General features: G+C 43.8%; 1 protein-coding gene across 2 annotated transcripts in view; it reads left to right on the top strand.

Annotated features, from left to right (window-relative positions):
* Positions 1 to 16,227, top strand: part of MEGF11 (multiple EGF like domains 11) — a 189,305-nt gene that overhangs the window by 112,144 nt on the left and 60,934 nt on the right. For both annotated transcript variants that reach the window (XM_058811484.1, XM_058811483.1), the window contains exon 9: positions 5,396 to 5,570. In XM_058811484.1, coding sequence (XP_058667467.1) covers positions 5,396 to 5,570 — 175 coding nt within the window. The remainder of the gene's footprint in view (positions 1 to 5,395; positions 5,571 to 16,227) is intronic.

The following is a 16,227-nucleotide window of genomic DNA, read 5'->3' as shown; positions in this document are numbered from 1 at the left end:
CAGAGCTGACACTTGTGTCTTCACCCCTCCTGGGCCTGCAGAAACCTGTTTGTTTCCATAAAGGCAGAAATAGAGTGGAAGGACTGCAGGCCACAGGCAAGGCTGAGCTTGGCTGCAGTGTCTCAGCCATGTGCTCAATTCATTAAGAGAAGTCTTGTAGGTGGGGTAAGACTGTGGGTTGGAGGGTGAAAGAATTCACCCTGTGTTACTCAGAACTACCTGGGAGGTGCTCTGTGAGTTTGCCAGAGGATCTTTCCTGAAAGAACAGGCTTGCACCTTCCAGCTGTGAGAAAAGAAGAGGTCTCAGAGAGGTTTGAGAGAGCTCAGAAAGGGGGAGGACTGAATCCTCTCCCAGCTCTTTTCTGGGCACTTGGTCATTCCTACACACCCTGCCTGTGCCTGCTTGCTGTCTGATGGGAACATTTTATTCCTTCCCTCCCAACTCTGCTCCGTCAGCGTCCCTTGCAGCATCCTCTGCTGAGATGGAATCTCTGGCTCCTTAATAAATGAGTCTGGTCTCTCTGTTGATAAAATCTCCCTTTTTCCTACATCTTATCACTGCTGTTATGGAACAAAGAGATACCAGCATGCTGTAGGTCAGTAAATGTTCTTTCATTCATCCATGGGATTTCAGCTCTCCACTTTTCCACCAGCTCTGCAGAGTGCTGTCAATTGCTGAGCCAAGGAGCCTCAGAGCTGGTGGAAAATGACCTTTTCTAAAGGCACTCCAAATTCTGAACAAATCTTTGTGCTGATTGTTTAACCAGTCCCATACAGTGCACTTCTCTTCCCACCCACCTCTTCCCATTCTTCCCTGAGTGTTCATATTGAAACTGGGCTTTTCCAAAGTGACTCATTTACCCACAGCCATCTATTTTCCCCAGGAGCAGTTTAAGCTCTTGGCTATTTGTTGTGATCCCCAGGTGTGGAGGATAATTATTAAATACCTGTAGAAGGTGAAGGAAACTCCTGTCCCTGGATTTGTCTCATTTGATCTGCTTATTGGAGATTTGACTGGAATGGGAAGTTCTGAGGGCTTTGAGGAGTAGCTGAGGGGGAGCAGTAGGAAATACACAATCAGCTTTTCCATTTTCATAGATCTGTTTTAATGTCTGAAGAGATCAGAGTGATCATCTAGTCTAACCTCCAGCATGGTAATGACTGAAGGACACCATCCAATAATTTCTGCATCAAAGCACACTGAAAGGCACTTTGTACAGGACTTTGAACAACCCCACAATTAGGTGATTTAGAATGTGGTGGTGACTTGGACTGTCCTTCCACAGGGAAGGATACACCTGTAAAAAACTCCCCTCTGCAAAAAGTCCATGTTGAGACAGCCTACAGTAGCAGGAAGGGAATAATCCTGGCTTGTTCTTCTGTCAGGCAGGCAGGGAAATGAACAGCTGGAGTAGTCCTGGGCACCCACCCTTCCTGAGCACTGGTGTGGAGCCAGCCTGGGGAGCCCTGTGCCCTTGGTAATGTCTTTCATAGGTCAGAGATGTGGGAAGGAAGGAAGGCACTGGGACAAAGGCAATGGAATGGGCAGATCTCCAGAGGCTCCAGTTACTGCCTCAACAGCAGCAAGATGGGCAGGACCAAACCCCATGGAGCTCCCATGGAGTTCTGCCTTGATCTGACTCAATCATGTGCTGGACAAGGCTGGCTCTGAAGATGTGCTGGACTGAAGGAGCAGCCCTGCAGCCTCACTGTGGCCACTGCTTTAAAGCAAGAGGCATTTTAGTAAGGGAGACTGGATGTAGTGTGGACACCATGAAACAGAAAATGCTGTAAAATAAGGATTAGGCTGCTGATAACAAAAATGAGAGGACTGGTGCTGCTGTATAAACAGAAAATCAGAACATTCGCTGGGAAGGTGTTGCTTTGGCTGAAAGATGTGTGGAGAACAAATTCAGAATTTGGAACAGACTGTACTGTCTAAAACACTTCCAATTTGCTGTGAGAAATTTACCTGCTTTCCTCAGATTTCCTCAAAATTAGATGCTTAAAAAATTTAAAGGTCAAAAATGCCCTTATGTTTTTCAGTTCAGCTAATAAAAATTTTTAAATAAATCTTTTATTGCTATAAATGTGGCTCAAAAGCCAGGGATTGCACAGTAGCTTTCAAAGTGCAGCAGGAGCCCTGGAACCCTTTCCTTGTCAGCCCTGGTGTGTGTGTGGACAGCTCTGCTCCACCTCTGCTTGGCCTGCAGCCACAGGAACACTTGGCTGCCTGTGTTCTCTCCTTGTTTCTACTCTGCTTCTTCCTGCAATGCAGGAGAGTTGAAGAAATAAAGGTGTTAAGATTCAATGCAAACTATGAAGGATAACACTGCCAAACTCTTTGAAGAGTGTGAGGTTCCCTCACTGCTCCCAGCAAGGGTTGGAGAACAGATGTTGGTGAGTTTGCCTTTGGGATCCTTTTGGAACCCTCCCATTCTCCCACCCATCCTTCAGTGGTTTTTCTGCAGAGGAATTGTTCATTAATTTCAGTTTTTTGGGGGCTGGAGAAATGCCTCAAAAGCTCTGTGACCCCTGCTGGCAAAATGTTAGATGGACACATGGCCTGGGAAGGTGCCCTCAAAACAGGAGAGGAATGATACAGATATTTATAAAAATTTCTAGCTGTATTTCCTATTCAAGTTTTATTCTGCCTCAAACATTTCAGCTTCAGTCCAAATAGCATTTAATTCACTGGGCAGTCTGGATACATGGATGTTTGGATAGGTGATAGATGAATTTCCTGGCTCTGTTCTATATCTAGGTTCATAATTTGACCAGAATGTGATTGTACAAAATGCCAGCAGAAGAGAAACCTTCCTAACACACACACACACACACACACACACACACACTTCCTACATCATAAGCTGCAATACATTTAGTATGTAACTCTGCTCACTTCAATTATAGGGGAATAGTTCATACAAACCAGAGAGAAAAAATAATTAATAGAAAAACTTTGTACTATTTAGTGATATCAGCTGCAGATCTTGGAAGGGTTTCCAAAGGGAGAAAGGCATCATTTTAGAAATGGGAAAAATGAAGGCAGAAGAGTCAGTTAGGTGGCCAAGATTCCTGGCAGGACTGGGAAGAGAACAGCTGCCTTGTGCAGTTTGGGAAAGCATCTAAATCTCAGCCCTCGTGAAGTTAACACTGCATCAGGCACGTGCATTGTCAAACAAGTGCTTTGGAGTTAGGAGAAAAAACAAAACCCTGATCTGCTTAAGCTGATAACAAAATTATCCTTCCTTCAATGGGAAGATTATGTGGATAGAGGAACCCAAACATCTGCATTGGATTTTCTGGCTCACAGTGCCATGAAATGTGGACAAAGCTTTGGTGGGTCAGAATCTGCCCTCAGACTTCTACTGGCCTTTGTTTTGGAGTCCAAGTTCCCCATCTCCAGCAGATTCTTCTGGAAAGCCTGTTTGGTTTTGATTCTTGTTTTAGTGCACATCAGGATGAGTTTTAGCCCTTAATGCATCATTTCTATCCATGTAAAAAAGCTGCCCATGCTGATGAGGGAGCCAACCTCGGAGTGAAAATTCTGAGTGAATGTAGTATTTTCTGCTGAATTGTCATAGTCTGATTGAAACTGCCCTGGTTATATAATACCTTTAAAATATTTGATTTACCCACCAGATGCAGTTCTCATGGAAGCACATGATACATGTAGCAGTAGTAGTGGAAAGAGAGCAACACAAAATTCATTTCAAAATCCTTCTTTAATGTTGAGTTTTCTGCTCCTATTAGGTAATGATTAATAGACACAGGGGGAAACATGAGCTTTTGTTATATTCATCTGAATGTTAAGAGGTGCTTTGTGAAAACCATATTTCAGGGACTGCTTTGTCATGGATGGTAGTTTGTTATGCTGATGAATTGTTTTAATTAGTCAGTAAAACACTTTTTATGATGAAACGTTTGACACTTAGAAAATTTGATCCTTTTTAGTTGCAACACTATATGACCAACCTCTCCTAACAGAAATTGCCTGAAACATAGTTGGAAATTACATTTTATGAGGTTACCTTGAAAATTAACATATACAATATTAATTTTATAGGTGTAAGGAAACCCATTCAGCCATGTCTACAGTCTTAAACTGTAACAATAAATAATCGTAAAGGAACAAAAATTGTTTCTAGGATGCAAAAAACCAGAGACAGGCCCAGAGAGAGATCCCACCTTGCAGAAGTCTATTCTTCTTGTTCTGAGAGTAAAGAAAACAAGATTTCTGGCAATATTATTTTTCTTCTCTCTCACTGAGGACTGCACAGTGCCATTACTGTGCAGTGCTGAGGGGCAGAGGCCACAGAGCAGGCTGAGCTCTCAGGTGAAGCCTCTCACTCCCAGCTGGCCTCAGACAACATCCCCCAGGAACCTCCATCCCTTCAAACCAGGACTTAACCCATCTCCAGCCCCTCTCCTCCTCTCCCAGCCCCAGCCTCCTGCTGTGGGAAGGAGGTACCTAGAGGAAAAATTCCCAGTAAAGATAAACAGTTTCAGGCAGGAGGGGCAGAGGGGTGCGTGTTCCACCTGGGGATGCAGAAGGACCGGGCATTGTCCGCTCTTTGGGGCTCGGTTTTCCTTTCTCCTTTTCTCTCCATGTGCTCTCACAACAGTGTGGAATTGAGTGGATAGAAATGAAGGCCAGAGGATTAATGTTGTTCATTATGCAGCAAAGAGGAACTTGACTCATTTCCCTGCACAGCTGTGACTTAGTCCCAGGGCTCCCGTTAACTCCTGTCCTGAGAAAACCCCAAGGCTTCAGGTGCTGATCAGTTCTGGTCACTATGGCTGAATATTCCCAGCAAAACTCTTCTTCCAAGGAAATTTTTCCTTTCTTCCTGTGCCTGCTGGAAGGTTCTGCTGAGGTGGCACTCACTTTTAAAACACAAATGACAGTGGGACGGGACGGAACGAAACGGAACAGAACAGAATAGAATACAATAGAAATACTGTGCCCTTGAACTCAGGTTTATCTTCACAGCTCTCTTTATTGCCTTCCTCCACCCACTGGAACTTCTCCTATCCCTGAACATCTTTAGCTGGCTGCAATACAGCCAAATAGTGCAGCATGTACCTGTATACAGCTTGTAAGGATTAATGGTGTGGTTGATGTCAGTAATCCAAGTCACACTGATTTGAGAATGGAAGAGCATAAACTTCAAGGTGTAAACTACCCAGTGCCGTGGCAGTTCCCAGATGTTTGGAAATGCTGGGCTATTTAGCACCAGATCCTCTATTCACATCCCAAATTATACAGCTGCTCATATCCACCACCCTAAAGAGTTCCCAGGCTTGTCCTGCTCTTAGTGTGACACGTGAAATGTTCTGGGCTGTGTTTTCCTTCCTGCCCACATCTCATTAACATCTGTCTCCTCATTAGTTGCCATCCTCTGTCTGGGGAGTGCAGCTGCAAGGCTGGCTGGGCTGGGCTCTACTGCAACGAGACGTGTCCCGTGGGCTACTACGGCGAGGGCTGCCAGGTGCCCTGTCCCTGCCACAACGGGGCCGACTGTGACAGCATCACTGGCAGCTGCATCTGCGCCCCTGGCTTCATGGTGAGTGGGGCTGGGCGTGGGGAGGGCTCTCACAAAGTGGCTGCAAAAATAAAAGAGGGGTTTAATCTGATTTGAAATAATATTTGCATCAAAGCAGCCAAACGTGGGTCATTTTCACCCATCCTGTGCTAAGTCCACATCGCTGTCCTTTGAGGAGTGTAAATCTGTGGCTGCTGGTTGTTTAGTTAACACCTCTGTTCTAACTTTATTACTATTAGAAAGATAAAGATACAGTTTCCCATAGTATATTCTAAGTTAAGACATAAGAAAAAAAGTGTCAGATTATTGTCTGCCTGGAAGAGCAGAGAAAGAATTCTCATGGCCATTCAGCGTGTTCCTTGTCAGTCACACTGTGATTTTAATAGATGAAGATATTTTAAAATGTTACAAATGATAGAGCAATTTATGTCTCTTCTGAGCCTGTGTGGCAGGTGTCTTTTACCGAGCACCAGAAAGAGCTTCAGACATTCTGAGGTAAACAAGCATTGCATTTTATAGTTGAGATGTAAAATGGCTGAAGAAACCAGCCAAGATGCAAACATCAAAACTTCAGAGTTAACCATTGCCAGGCTGCAGCAGAAAGTATTGGCCCATGGATCCAGGATCCAGTCCTGCTAAGGCTGGGCAGAATGGAATTCTTGCCAGTAAGTTCCCTGGTTATCTCTATATGAAACTCCTCCCCTTCAGGAGCACAGCACAGAGGAGAAATGCAGGCTGTGTTTAAGAAACAATACTCCCTAAAGGGAAAAAAAATACTTTAAAGAGAGAATTCTACCAAACTTCACAAAAAGTTGGCTTTCTCTGTCCTTCATTCTGTATGATCTGTCCCCACAAGCCTATCTATACTATCTATATACTATAGTGTTATATACTATTTTCTCTATACTATTATATACTATTTTACTAGTTTTCTGTACAATTATAACAATTATGGATTATAATTACTAAGTTCACTAGAAATCAAGAGAGAGGCTGCACAGCTGGGACAGATCTTGGGGAGGTCCTGTATGAGATTAGTGGGATGCCAAAGACTTTTTTTGCCTCTCTTCCTTCTAATTCCACACCTGAGCTTGTGATCCCCAGCTGGCATCTGCAGAGCTGTGCAATTGCAGTATGGCTCAAAGACACTTTTTTCTCTGCCTCGTGTCAGCAGCTGAACCTGAAGGTTGGAGCTTCCACTGATTTCCAGGGTTGTCTCAATGCCAGGTGTTAACAGATTTATTTAGGTGTGAGGGGCTGGATTCAGAAGCATCTGTGCAAGATAACGGTACTTAGAGATGGGGTGGGGGGAAAGAAAAGATCTTTGAGGTTTGATTCCCAACTCCACAAACAGAAAACAAGAATTTATCTTCTCTGTACAGTAGTTGATATGCAAGTGGAGGAAGGATAAAGGCAGCAGCATGTTAGTAACAGCTACAAAATAAAAAGATGCCAAGATCCTCCTTCTTATTAGGAATGCTGTCCAAATTTGCAGCACACAAGCATTTAGGGACCCTTTACTGTACACATTTAAAAAAGCATACCTTGTCCAATATACATTGCCCCAAGGCAGCATTAGTGGAAGCAGAAAGCCTGGGAAGTTCCTATTGCATTGCTTCAAAATAATATTTAATCTCATAATAAAGAGCTTTCTTGCATTGACATTTAAACAGCTTGGTTATTGAGGATAGCTCTATAATCACTGAAGCATATTTAGGCATTAGTATCATTGCTCTCACATAATATACTATAATCTCTGGCAATTAGTCCATGAGGGGAAGTAAAGCCTTGAAATTGCTAATTTATTGCCTCTGAAGCATATTTGTCATTCGTGTGCATGCCAGATGAGCTGCAATGGTTCTTTCAAGTGCAGCAGAACACAGGCTGTGCAGAAAAGTTGCTGGGAGCCTTCCCCTGCCACCCCAGGGCATTATCCTGCCAGGATGCTCTGGGCAGGGAGGAGGGAGCTGGAAAGGTTGTGGGGCCAGAAGCAGGCTGGGAGTGCCTTATCCCAGTGACACACTCCAAGCCAGGTTTCCCCTCAGGTTTTCCTGCCTGGCTCTTGCTGAGGCAGCCGGGGAGCTTTGCCTGGGGGTCGGGCTTTGCCCTTGAGTTGGGCGAGCGCCGGCTCCGAGCTCAGGATGTGTCCTCTGGCAGAGCTGGCAGTGCAGCGCTGCTAACGCTGAGCTGGGCACAGCTAATTATTCACAAAAACCACAAATGAATCCCTCTTGCTTTTTTGAGTATGAGCCTTGGCTGAGGCAGCCACACGGGCAGGAATTTTGCCACATAATTGGAAAGAATAAAACCAGGAGCAGCATCTTCCATTTTACAGCAATGTTTGATCTACACATGACCCTGGGGCAGAGCAGGAAGGGGGGAAGGAAGGAAGGAAGGAAGGAAAAATGGTGGGAGATGGGATATAACTGCTGAATTTATCTGCAAAGGCAGAGGGGTTGGACCCCCACAGGACTTTGGGATTACTGGCTGCCTGGAATATGCAAGGCCCAAGGAAGGACAGTGTTTTCCTGACAAAGCACTCCTCCTGCCCACTCCTCCAGCACAGATGGTGGGTTTTTAACTCACCCTGCCTGTGTCAGGGCAGCTGGGCTGGGTTTCAGGATGAATCATCTGCTCTCACAGCCAAAACAGGGACATTTTGTTGGGATGCAGAACAAGCCATTAAAAACACAAAGCATCTGGTCACCTTTATTAAATGTATTAAGTGAAAAGGCAGCCATCCCATAGGCTGCCATGTACGTGAGCAGAGCACTTAATTGTTGGAAATTTAAGAAGATTCAAGTTGTAAAATAAAAATGTATATGGTAGCTTAAAGAAAATACATTATTTATTAGCTGTGACATTTCCAAAAATTAAAATGCACAAGCTAAATAGTGGTGAGCTTGCAGTTTAGGATAGAGTTTCAAAACATCTTCTGTCTTATTTTTTCTGTGGATGTTTAGGTCGGACTCAACAGTCATATTGCATATGTCTGGCTCCAAACTCAAATGACAGTGTTGTAAAGCTGTTATTGGGTATCAGAGTACTTGTGTGAGGTGCTGCTGTGATCCCCTGGGGGGATGGCTCTGTTTTACCTCTGCAGTTTCTGAACCACTGTGCAGAGCTGGGTATGGATTTGACTGAGGGATGCACAGCCCAAACCTGGCAGTTCTTGGAAGCAGCATACAGGGCAATGAGAACAGGATAATGGTAGAAGAGACACAATGAAATCCTCCCCAAAATCACAGACCTACTCCCCATTGCTCCACAGGCCTGCTGGGAATATTTTGCTTCCTGCATCCCACTTGTAAAGGAGGATAAAGGCTGTGTCAGTTTAACTCAGATGATTGCAGGGAATCATCATTACAAGCACACCAAGAGGGCACTTCCCTCCAACTGGGACTTTTAACATATTTGAGGGTTTCCTCTTAGCACTGAAGTGGTGAATTGCCAGAATGCTCTTCTGAAGAATGGTTTTGTAAAGCTGTTCTGCTGCCATCTCGTTTGTGACCAGAAGGGACCTGGCAAACACACACAGGGAGTTCACAGATCAGTCCTAAAAAGCACCAGGGGAGAGTCTCGAATGGTGGAAATTGGATTCTTGTTCCCATGTGGAAATGGCTGCTGCTTATAATAAATTATCTGGATGCAATTATGGGGATGGTGAGAGGGGTTATACTGACTTGTACCTCCCCCTCCTTTCAAATTCTGCTCCAACATGTTCTCCTATAAGTCCACTGAACTCAGGTGTTCTTTCTCATAAAAGAAAACAGGACTTGCCACGTCCTCTCCCTCTTCTTTTGTTTTTGGTCCATTGAATTTTATTCCTGTAATTCAATAAACGTGGTGGAGAAGGCCAGAGGACATGAATTAAATATGACAGGAGACCACAGGAATCCTGACCTTGTGTCTCACAAGGAAATCTTGAAGCCAACCCCCTGCACGTACCTATCAGCATTTTAGCTGCTGAAATCATTATAAATGCTGTTTAGATACAAGTAAGCTCACCTTCTCCATTGCACAGCTAATTGCAGCTTCCCTGAAAGCTGTGCCTATCTAGAGACCTCATCCCTTGCTATGCCTTTGTTTCTTTATGGATGCTTTGTTTTCTTCTTTTGAAAAATGGGTTTCACTTCAAATGCTTCCATTCTGTGTGCTGTGGCAAGGAGAGATGTAGTTAAAACATTTCTCAGCCCAAGACACTCCGAGAAAACTTTTAACACTTCTCTGTGCAATGTGTGGTCAGCTTTTACTTCAGCGGGCACTTAGGTCTATATTTCACATCCAGATGACAGAACTTATATTACTTTAAAGAGTTCATCTATTTATGCTGCTATTTTTTGAAGACCTGTCTGCTTTTATTGAACCCTGCATGCTGGCAAGCAGAGCAAGCAGTTCATCACCAAAATGAAAGAATCTATTTTGACATTTCTCTCTTTCTTCACTATATTGGTAGATCCCACACAAGCCAATCACATGCTGCAAAGTATGGAAACTACAGCAGTAGTGATCTCTTATTAGAAAAGTTTTCAGCTTTTGGAATGGCTCTTGGATTCCCTAAAGCTTTCCAAGATTTATCACAGTGCTGTGTATCTATAGCTATCTGCATCTCCTGTTTGTATTGTATCAAAATTGCATTTTAAAAGCACAATTAATGCCTTTCAGATATATCCTTATAGAGGTGCTTATGTGTATGGACCTCTGGCTGGGCTTAGTGGGAAACTGGGCACTTAAGTACTGAAACACAGGCTTCATTTGGGTCTGTAAGTCCATAATTTTGTCTGGCATGCCTGAATTTCTCAACATAATGCTTTCCCTACCACAGGGGTACAAATTGTTCCCAGGGTTTACATCAGAGTAAAACTTTACAACCTACCTGCACATTGAGTAAAAGTCAGCCCTTGTAGCACACAATGAACAGTAGCTTGAGCACTTAGTAAAAATAAGTATAAATTATAGTGCTGTAAAGCTATTCAAATGCACAGCAAATGCACACCAAATTTTGCAGTGGATAATCTCTTGGTCAGTACAAACACCCACACACGGACTCAGACCAGTCTTAGCCTGCTCTGTGCCTACTCACTGAGTAAAATGACCAATTTGCTGTTCCATAGAATGAGAAGGACCATGATTATGGTCCTTTAGGGGTCATAAACACTTAGAGGTCCAGTCTGTTGAATAGTCCAGCCCTAGCAGGCTTCCTTCTGGCACATACCATAGCTCTTGTTCCCTGGAAAAAAACATACAGGAAAAACAATCTTTATATTAAGAAAAGTGGAAGCCTGTTCTCCTGTCCTACACCTTTAAAATTCTCTCTGTTGTCTAAAAGAAAAAAACAGAGTAAATAGAGAGGAGCACCTTATCTTATCTTCAATTGAATTTTCCCTGAAGGACCCAAGTCCCAGGCAGGTCTGGAGAAATTGGAAGCATCATTGCCTGTAGGTGTTTTCTAAACACAGGGTACAAATTTATCAGAGTATTTCCTCTATTCTACATACTAACTTTCATCTTTATTCTAAATGTATCATTCTTCACCACTCCACAAGGAAGCAGTGGAAAAAATGGATGAGACTTCTTTGTGTTATAAGCCCGTGGTTGGGTAGTAAAATTATTTTATAAATTTCACAAAATTCTTAATATAAAAAATGAACGTAAGGCTGGCGATAGAGGATCTGGTTTGGGGGCTTTAACTCATTTAAATGATCCATTTCTCTTTGAGATAATTCCAAAAGTGCTTCAGTGGAAGCTCATCGCAGAGCAACAGGGCACCTCATCAAAAGGTTTAAAAAGAAAAGACGAGGGGAAAAAATCTTCAATAGAGCCTGCGTCCTTTTATCCTTGATTTACCGAGCATATCAGTTACCCCCCTTTGTTAAGAGGTCTTTTCATTTCTAGGTATAAAATAAATTCAACCATTTTATCAAGATGTTCTTGTTACCAGCCACCAGTATAAATTTTACTTGCTGTAGGTGGGGGAGAGGTTTCCTGGCACAGCAGTTGTCCAATTAACTGGAGTATCACAGGCAACAGGAATGGTTTGCAGGGTCTGGTTTCATGAATTACCTGGGTGCAGGGGGAAGATGAATTTTCTCCTCTCTGGTTTCCCATTTGTGTCCCTGACCCAGCGTCTCAAACCCACAGAGAAGGGCGAGGAGCAGAGGCAGAGGTGACGAGGAGAGGCACCCTCACTGTGCAGGTGGGTCTGAGCAAGGCCTGCAGCTGGCAGGGCATGAATTATTAATTGATAATAAAAGTAAAACAAGTTGCCTTAGAAGTTGTGGAGCTACAAGAGCCTTGTTTGCTACAAGAGCCTCAACCTGCCCTGCCACAGTAATGCTGTCAGGCCTCCTTTGATGCTTTACCTGGCCAAGAACCCTCAGGTGGGCTCAGGGACCTCAGCCTCAATCCCCTGACTGCACAACCAGGTTCAAAGTACCATGGATCACATTCCCTAAGAAAGAAAAGGGTTTTGCCTGAACAGAAGTTGAATATTAAGTCAAGATGTAGAAGAAACTGATTCCAATTCTCCCAGCCTTTGAACTCTTTCATGGTTATTGGTTTTTTCCTTTGTTTCACCTCAGTTATCCAAAAGTTCCTAGCAGAGTTGATTTTAAGAAGTTTGGGAGTATCCCACTGTAGTCCTGAGTAATTCCTCAGCCACCCCTGAAGTAAAGAGACAGACAGGGGAAGGACCAAGCCAGCAGGAGAACTGTCCTGGTGGTCCCAGGAACAGCTCAAAAGGGAAGTCCCTGCTCGGATACAGGGAGCAGTGAGATGCAGCTGAGGAGTCACCAAAGGGACCTGGCACATTCAGAGTGTTCTGAGCAGGTTTGAGAGGCTCTTTTTGTCAAAGCCAGCAAGAAGGAAATGCAGTCTCTTTGATAACAGATATCAGTGTCAGTTTTAGGTCTGAAGGTGATGTGAAAGGCAGAGATATGGGAAATTCAACTAAAGTATCCTTAAAAATTTGAAGATGTAGCTGTGCTGTGGGAAACCATGATGGAAGTCAAAAATTACATTCACCTGGTATTTAAAAAGTGAATATAAAAATCAGTCAGCCAGAACAACACAACCAGGTCCTTTACACTAATATGGCTGCATCCCAGATCCCTCTTTCCTGGTTTTGGTCTCTGAGGAATGTACCCTCCTTTTAATTTGCATTTTCTTGGTATCTTCTAGATAGAGATAAGTGTGAAAGCTCAGCTGATTGTTTTTTGAAGCTTACAAATTACTTCACAAGTGGATGTGGAACAAGAAGTGGGTCTCAAGTAGGCAACAAAGCCCCTCTGTTCCATACAGCCCAAGAGTGAGCTGGGAAAATGTTTTTTGAATGAAGGAAGCGACACTTTCCCTTTGGACAGAAGTTTTCCTGTCATCTGGGCTACAAGTTGGAAGGTCTGAGTTCACAAACAGGAATCAAAACATCTCACACACAATGTTTTGGTACATTTTCCGCATGCATAGAGCTGATCACAGATCATTTGCACTTACCAAGATTTTTGCATCATCACAGAGCAGATAAAAACTGTCTCTGAATCACATCTTGATGTCCCTTTTCACTGATGGCGTCTGAATTTTCTTACCTACTTCTTAGTGCACACAAAAGAACATATCTGTGTATGCAATGGCTGTGCTTTGATTTTTTGTAGTCCACTTGGGCTAATAACAGATTATAAAATTTTTCATCCCAAAACTACTCGGTGTGATCAGTACAGACTGAGAATGATCTTCCCTGGGCTGAGCACTGCCCTGCATGGAATGACTTGGTCTCAGTCCAGCTCCCTGTGGATCAGTGTGTACATCACAATCCCCATTTCCATCAGCAGCCACCAGCAAATTTCTGGCACATTGAGCCTTTTTACCATTTTCCCTTCACAAACCATTGCTTCAGGTCAAGCCTGGTGACGTGGCTGTGTGATCCATCTCAAGGTCCCTGTAGGGCTCTTTCTGGGGACAAAGAGCACAGGTACTGAGAGCTTTTGGAACAGCAGCCCTCATGAGCCACCCAGCTCATCCTGCACCTCTCCCAAATGGTAGGTGAGGCTGGAAACTCAATCCAGCTGTGAGGTGACACTGCCACACGTCATTCAGGGAGCAATGGACCCAACCTCAGTGCAAGGGAGCTGGATGTGAGCTAAGCCAGGATTTCAGTAACTACTCACAAATGTATTCTCCTGGCTCTGCTAAATTGCAGGAGGAGATAATCTCCATTCCAGTGCCAGCAGGGAAGATCATTATGGGGAGGCCACCTGTGTATTCCAGCCTTTCAGACCAAGCTGCTCCCCTATTGATTTTGATATCAGTGTTTTATATCAGTTTTATAGAGGTTTTCCTATCAGTGCTGTCAGTCAGGCCTGCTGCTGTTCTCCCCTGAGCTCCTCTGAGCCAATTAGGGATTTCTGTGGGAGCTGCAGCATTCCAGAGCCTGCAGTGCCCCTTCTGTGCCCTCCCAGAGCCTGCAGCCCCTGTCACCCCCGGCTGCAGGGGCAGGAACAAAGGCTCTGCTCGTGCCTCAGGGCATTTGGGGGAGCTTTAGAGCAGCAGAACTGTTGTACCAGTGTTTAACAAGGTCACTGATTGCACAGGACACAGTGGCTCCCTCTCAGCTGTGCAAACTGCAGCCCTTTCTTTGAATTCAGTGGAACTTTTCAGAGCCTTTTATGAGCTATTCCATTTCATTTTTCTCTGCTCACTCTCTTGTCAGTGCACAAGCTCCAGAAATTGTCTGTGACAGCTCAAATTCTGCTTTGCCAGCCCAAGTTTACCTGAACACAACTGCTGCCTTCAGTGGGATTGTCCCAGGTACACAAGAAGGGGTTTGCCTCAATGTCTGCCTCCACTAATGAGAAGGTATTCACTCACACACAAAGTTTATAATTTGATAAGAACTCTGAGCAAGTCCCAGGTCTTCTCTTTCTTCTCGTATTTACTTTTACTGGGCTCTGCAGCAGTTTTATTTACCCGAATAACTCCAAAGTTTTCCTAAGTGGGTCCAAAGGAACCAACTTGGTACAGAAAGCCTGAAAGCCTCTGCCTTTGTTGCTAGTTGACATGTTTCATGTGTTTTATCCTTAATTGGCAATGTGGCTGTGTCAAATTACATTTCTCTTCCTGTAGCCTCATTCAGAGCCAGTGGAGCTCAATATTCTGCTCAGACTGAGTTATTTGATCTGAATTTTGCAGAGGGATGAACTAACTGCTTGCCAATAGCAGTGCCTCCTTTCATCTATTAGGCTTCCAAATGTATATATCTTTATCCACACTATCTATGGTTCTGTGCATGAAAGTGTTGGTAGCTGACTCTCCTGGTAGCTCAAATTGCAAACTGACTTCATTAAAACCTCCTAAGGACAGGATTTAAATCACAGGTTAGTTTTGCATTTTATTTTCTGTGCAACTGTACTGTCAGACTTTGTCTTTCACAATCAGACATGTAGAAATGAAAAATCCTGATTTTGTTTTCTTATGCCAAAGAGCAACTGCAATTTTACCAGATCTCAAACTCTTTTGCCATAGGGTTTTGATTTAGGAATCTGCAAGAGTTTGAAGGGGATCTCTCTTATCTGCCTGTGTGTGATCACCTTGTGTTTTTTGGCTTTGATCCTCTCAGCTGTGGATCCTGCAGCCCAGCACCAAGGTTCACCACAGCTGTTTGCAGCATCAGCCCTGTTCCTTTGTGTTTTCCATCCACATTGCTACTTCCATGGCTCCAGTGCTCATAGCAAGGGGCCAGTGGAGAATTCCTGCTGTTTCCAGCACTTTTAGCCCCTCCTGGACTCAGTCCTTTGGGGTGTGGACACAAGGTCAGGTGTGCACTGATGGGCTGGTTTGAAGCTGTGCTTGGACATTGTCCTTAATTGCACAATACAGCTGTGGAAGAAGTCTAAAAGTTTGCAAATAATGCAAAAATATTGGGATTGTCAAGCAGTAGCAAATCTGGGGAAAGATTCCTGTTCCTGAATGACTGGGTATGTTGAAATTCAGTATTTAACAATGTAGAGTAATAGATGATAGGAAAATAATGTTAAGAAATACACAAAAAATGAGTTCTAATTTAATTCCTGCTATTCAGGGAATCACTGTGGGTAGTTTTCTGAAAAACTCAACCCCTCAATGAGTCTGAAAAACTCAAACGAATCCAGAGCGCCTGACAGAATAGTTAGAATGATCAGGATGAGAATAAAACAGGATGGAAAAGCCATTTTTTTGGTATTGTGTAAATCCATAATATATCCAAGTCTCAAATTACTGCACACAGCTCGGCTGATTCCTGCTTACAAAGGATAGAATGGAAATGGTGACAAAGATCATCTTTTATATGGAACAGTTTCTATAGAGAGTCACTCGTGAGCGGAACTGGGCTCTGCAAACAGATGGCTGAGGAGGGACACGATAGAGATCTGTGGAGCTGGGGATGGTGCACAGAACATGAACAAGGAATGGTTATTTACTATTTCTAATAACCCAGGAACAAGGGCCAACCAATTAAATGATTGCACAGCAGGTTAAAAACAAAGAGAGTGCTTTCCACAGAATGCGTAATTAAGTTGTGAAATGGCTCCCATAAAATGGGAATAACAGTGGGATGATTTTGCTTAGAGAAGGGGTCACTGAGGGTAGGGATGTGAGAGGTCTCTCACTCCATGGGGGAAGGGGAAGAAGGAATGCATTTTTGCTA

The sequence above is a fragment of the Ammospiza caudacuta genome, chromosome 10 (genome assembly GCF_027887145.1).
Source record: "Ammospiza caudacuta isolate bAmmCau1 chromosome 10, bAmmCau1.pri, whole genome shotgun sequence".
NCBI classification, from domain to species: domain Eukaryota; kingdom Metazoa; phylum Chordata; class Aves; order Passeriformes; family Passerellidae; genus Ammospiza; species Ammospiza caudacuta.
The sequence above is the reverse complement of the archived record's forward strand: the minus strand, read 5'-3'. Positions and strand labels throughout refer to the sequence as shown.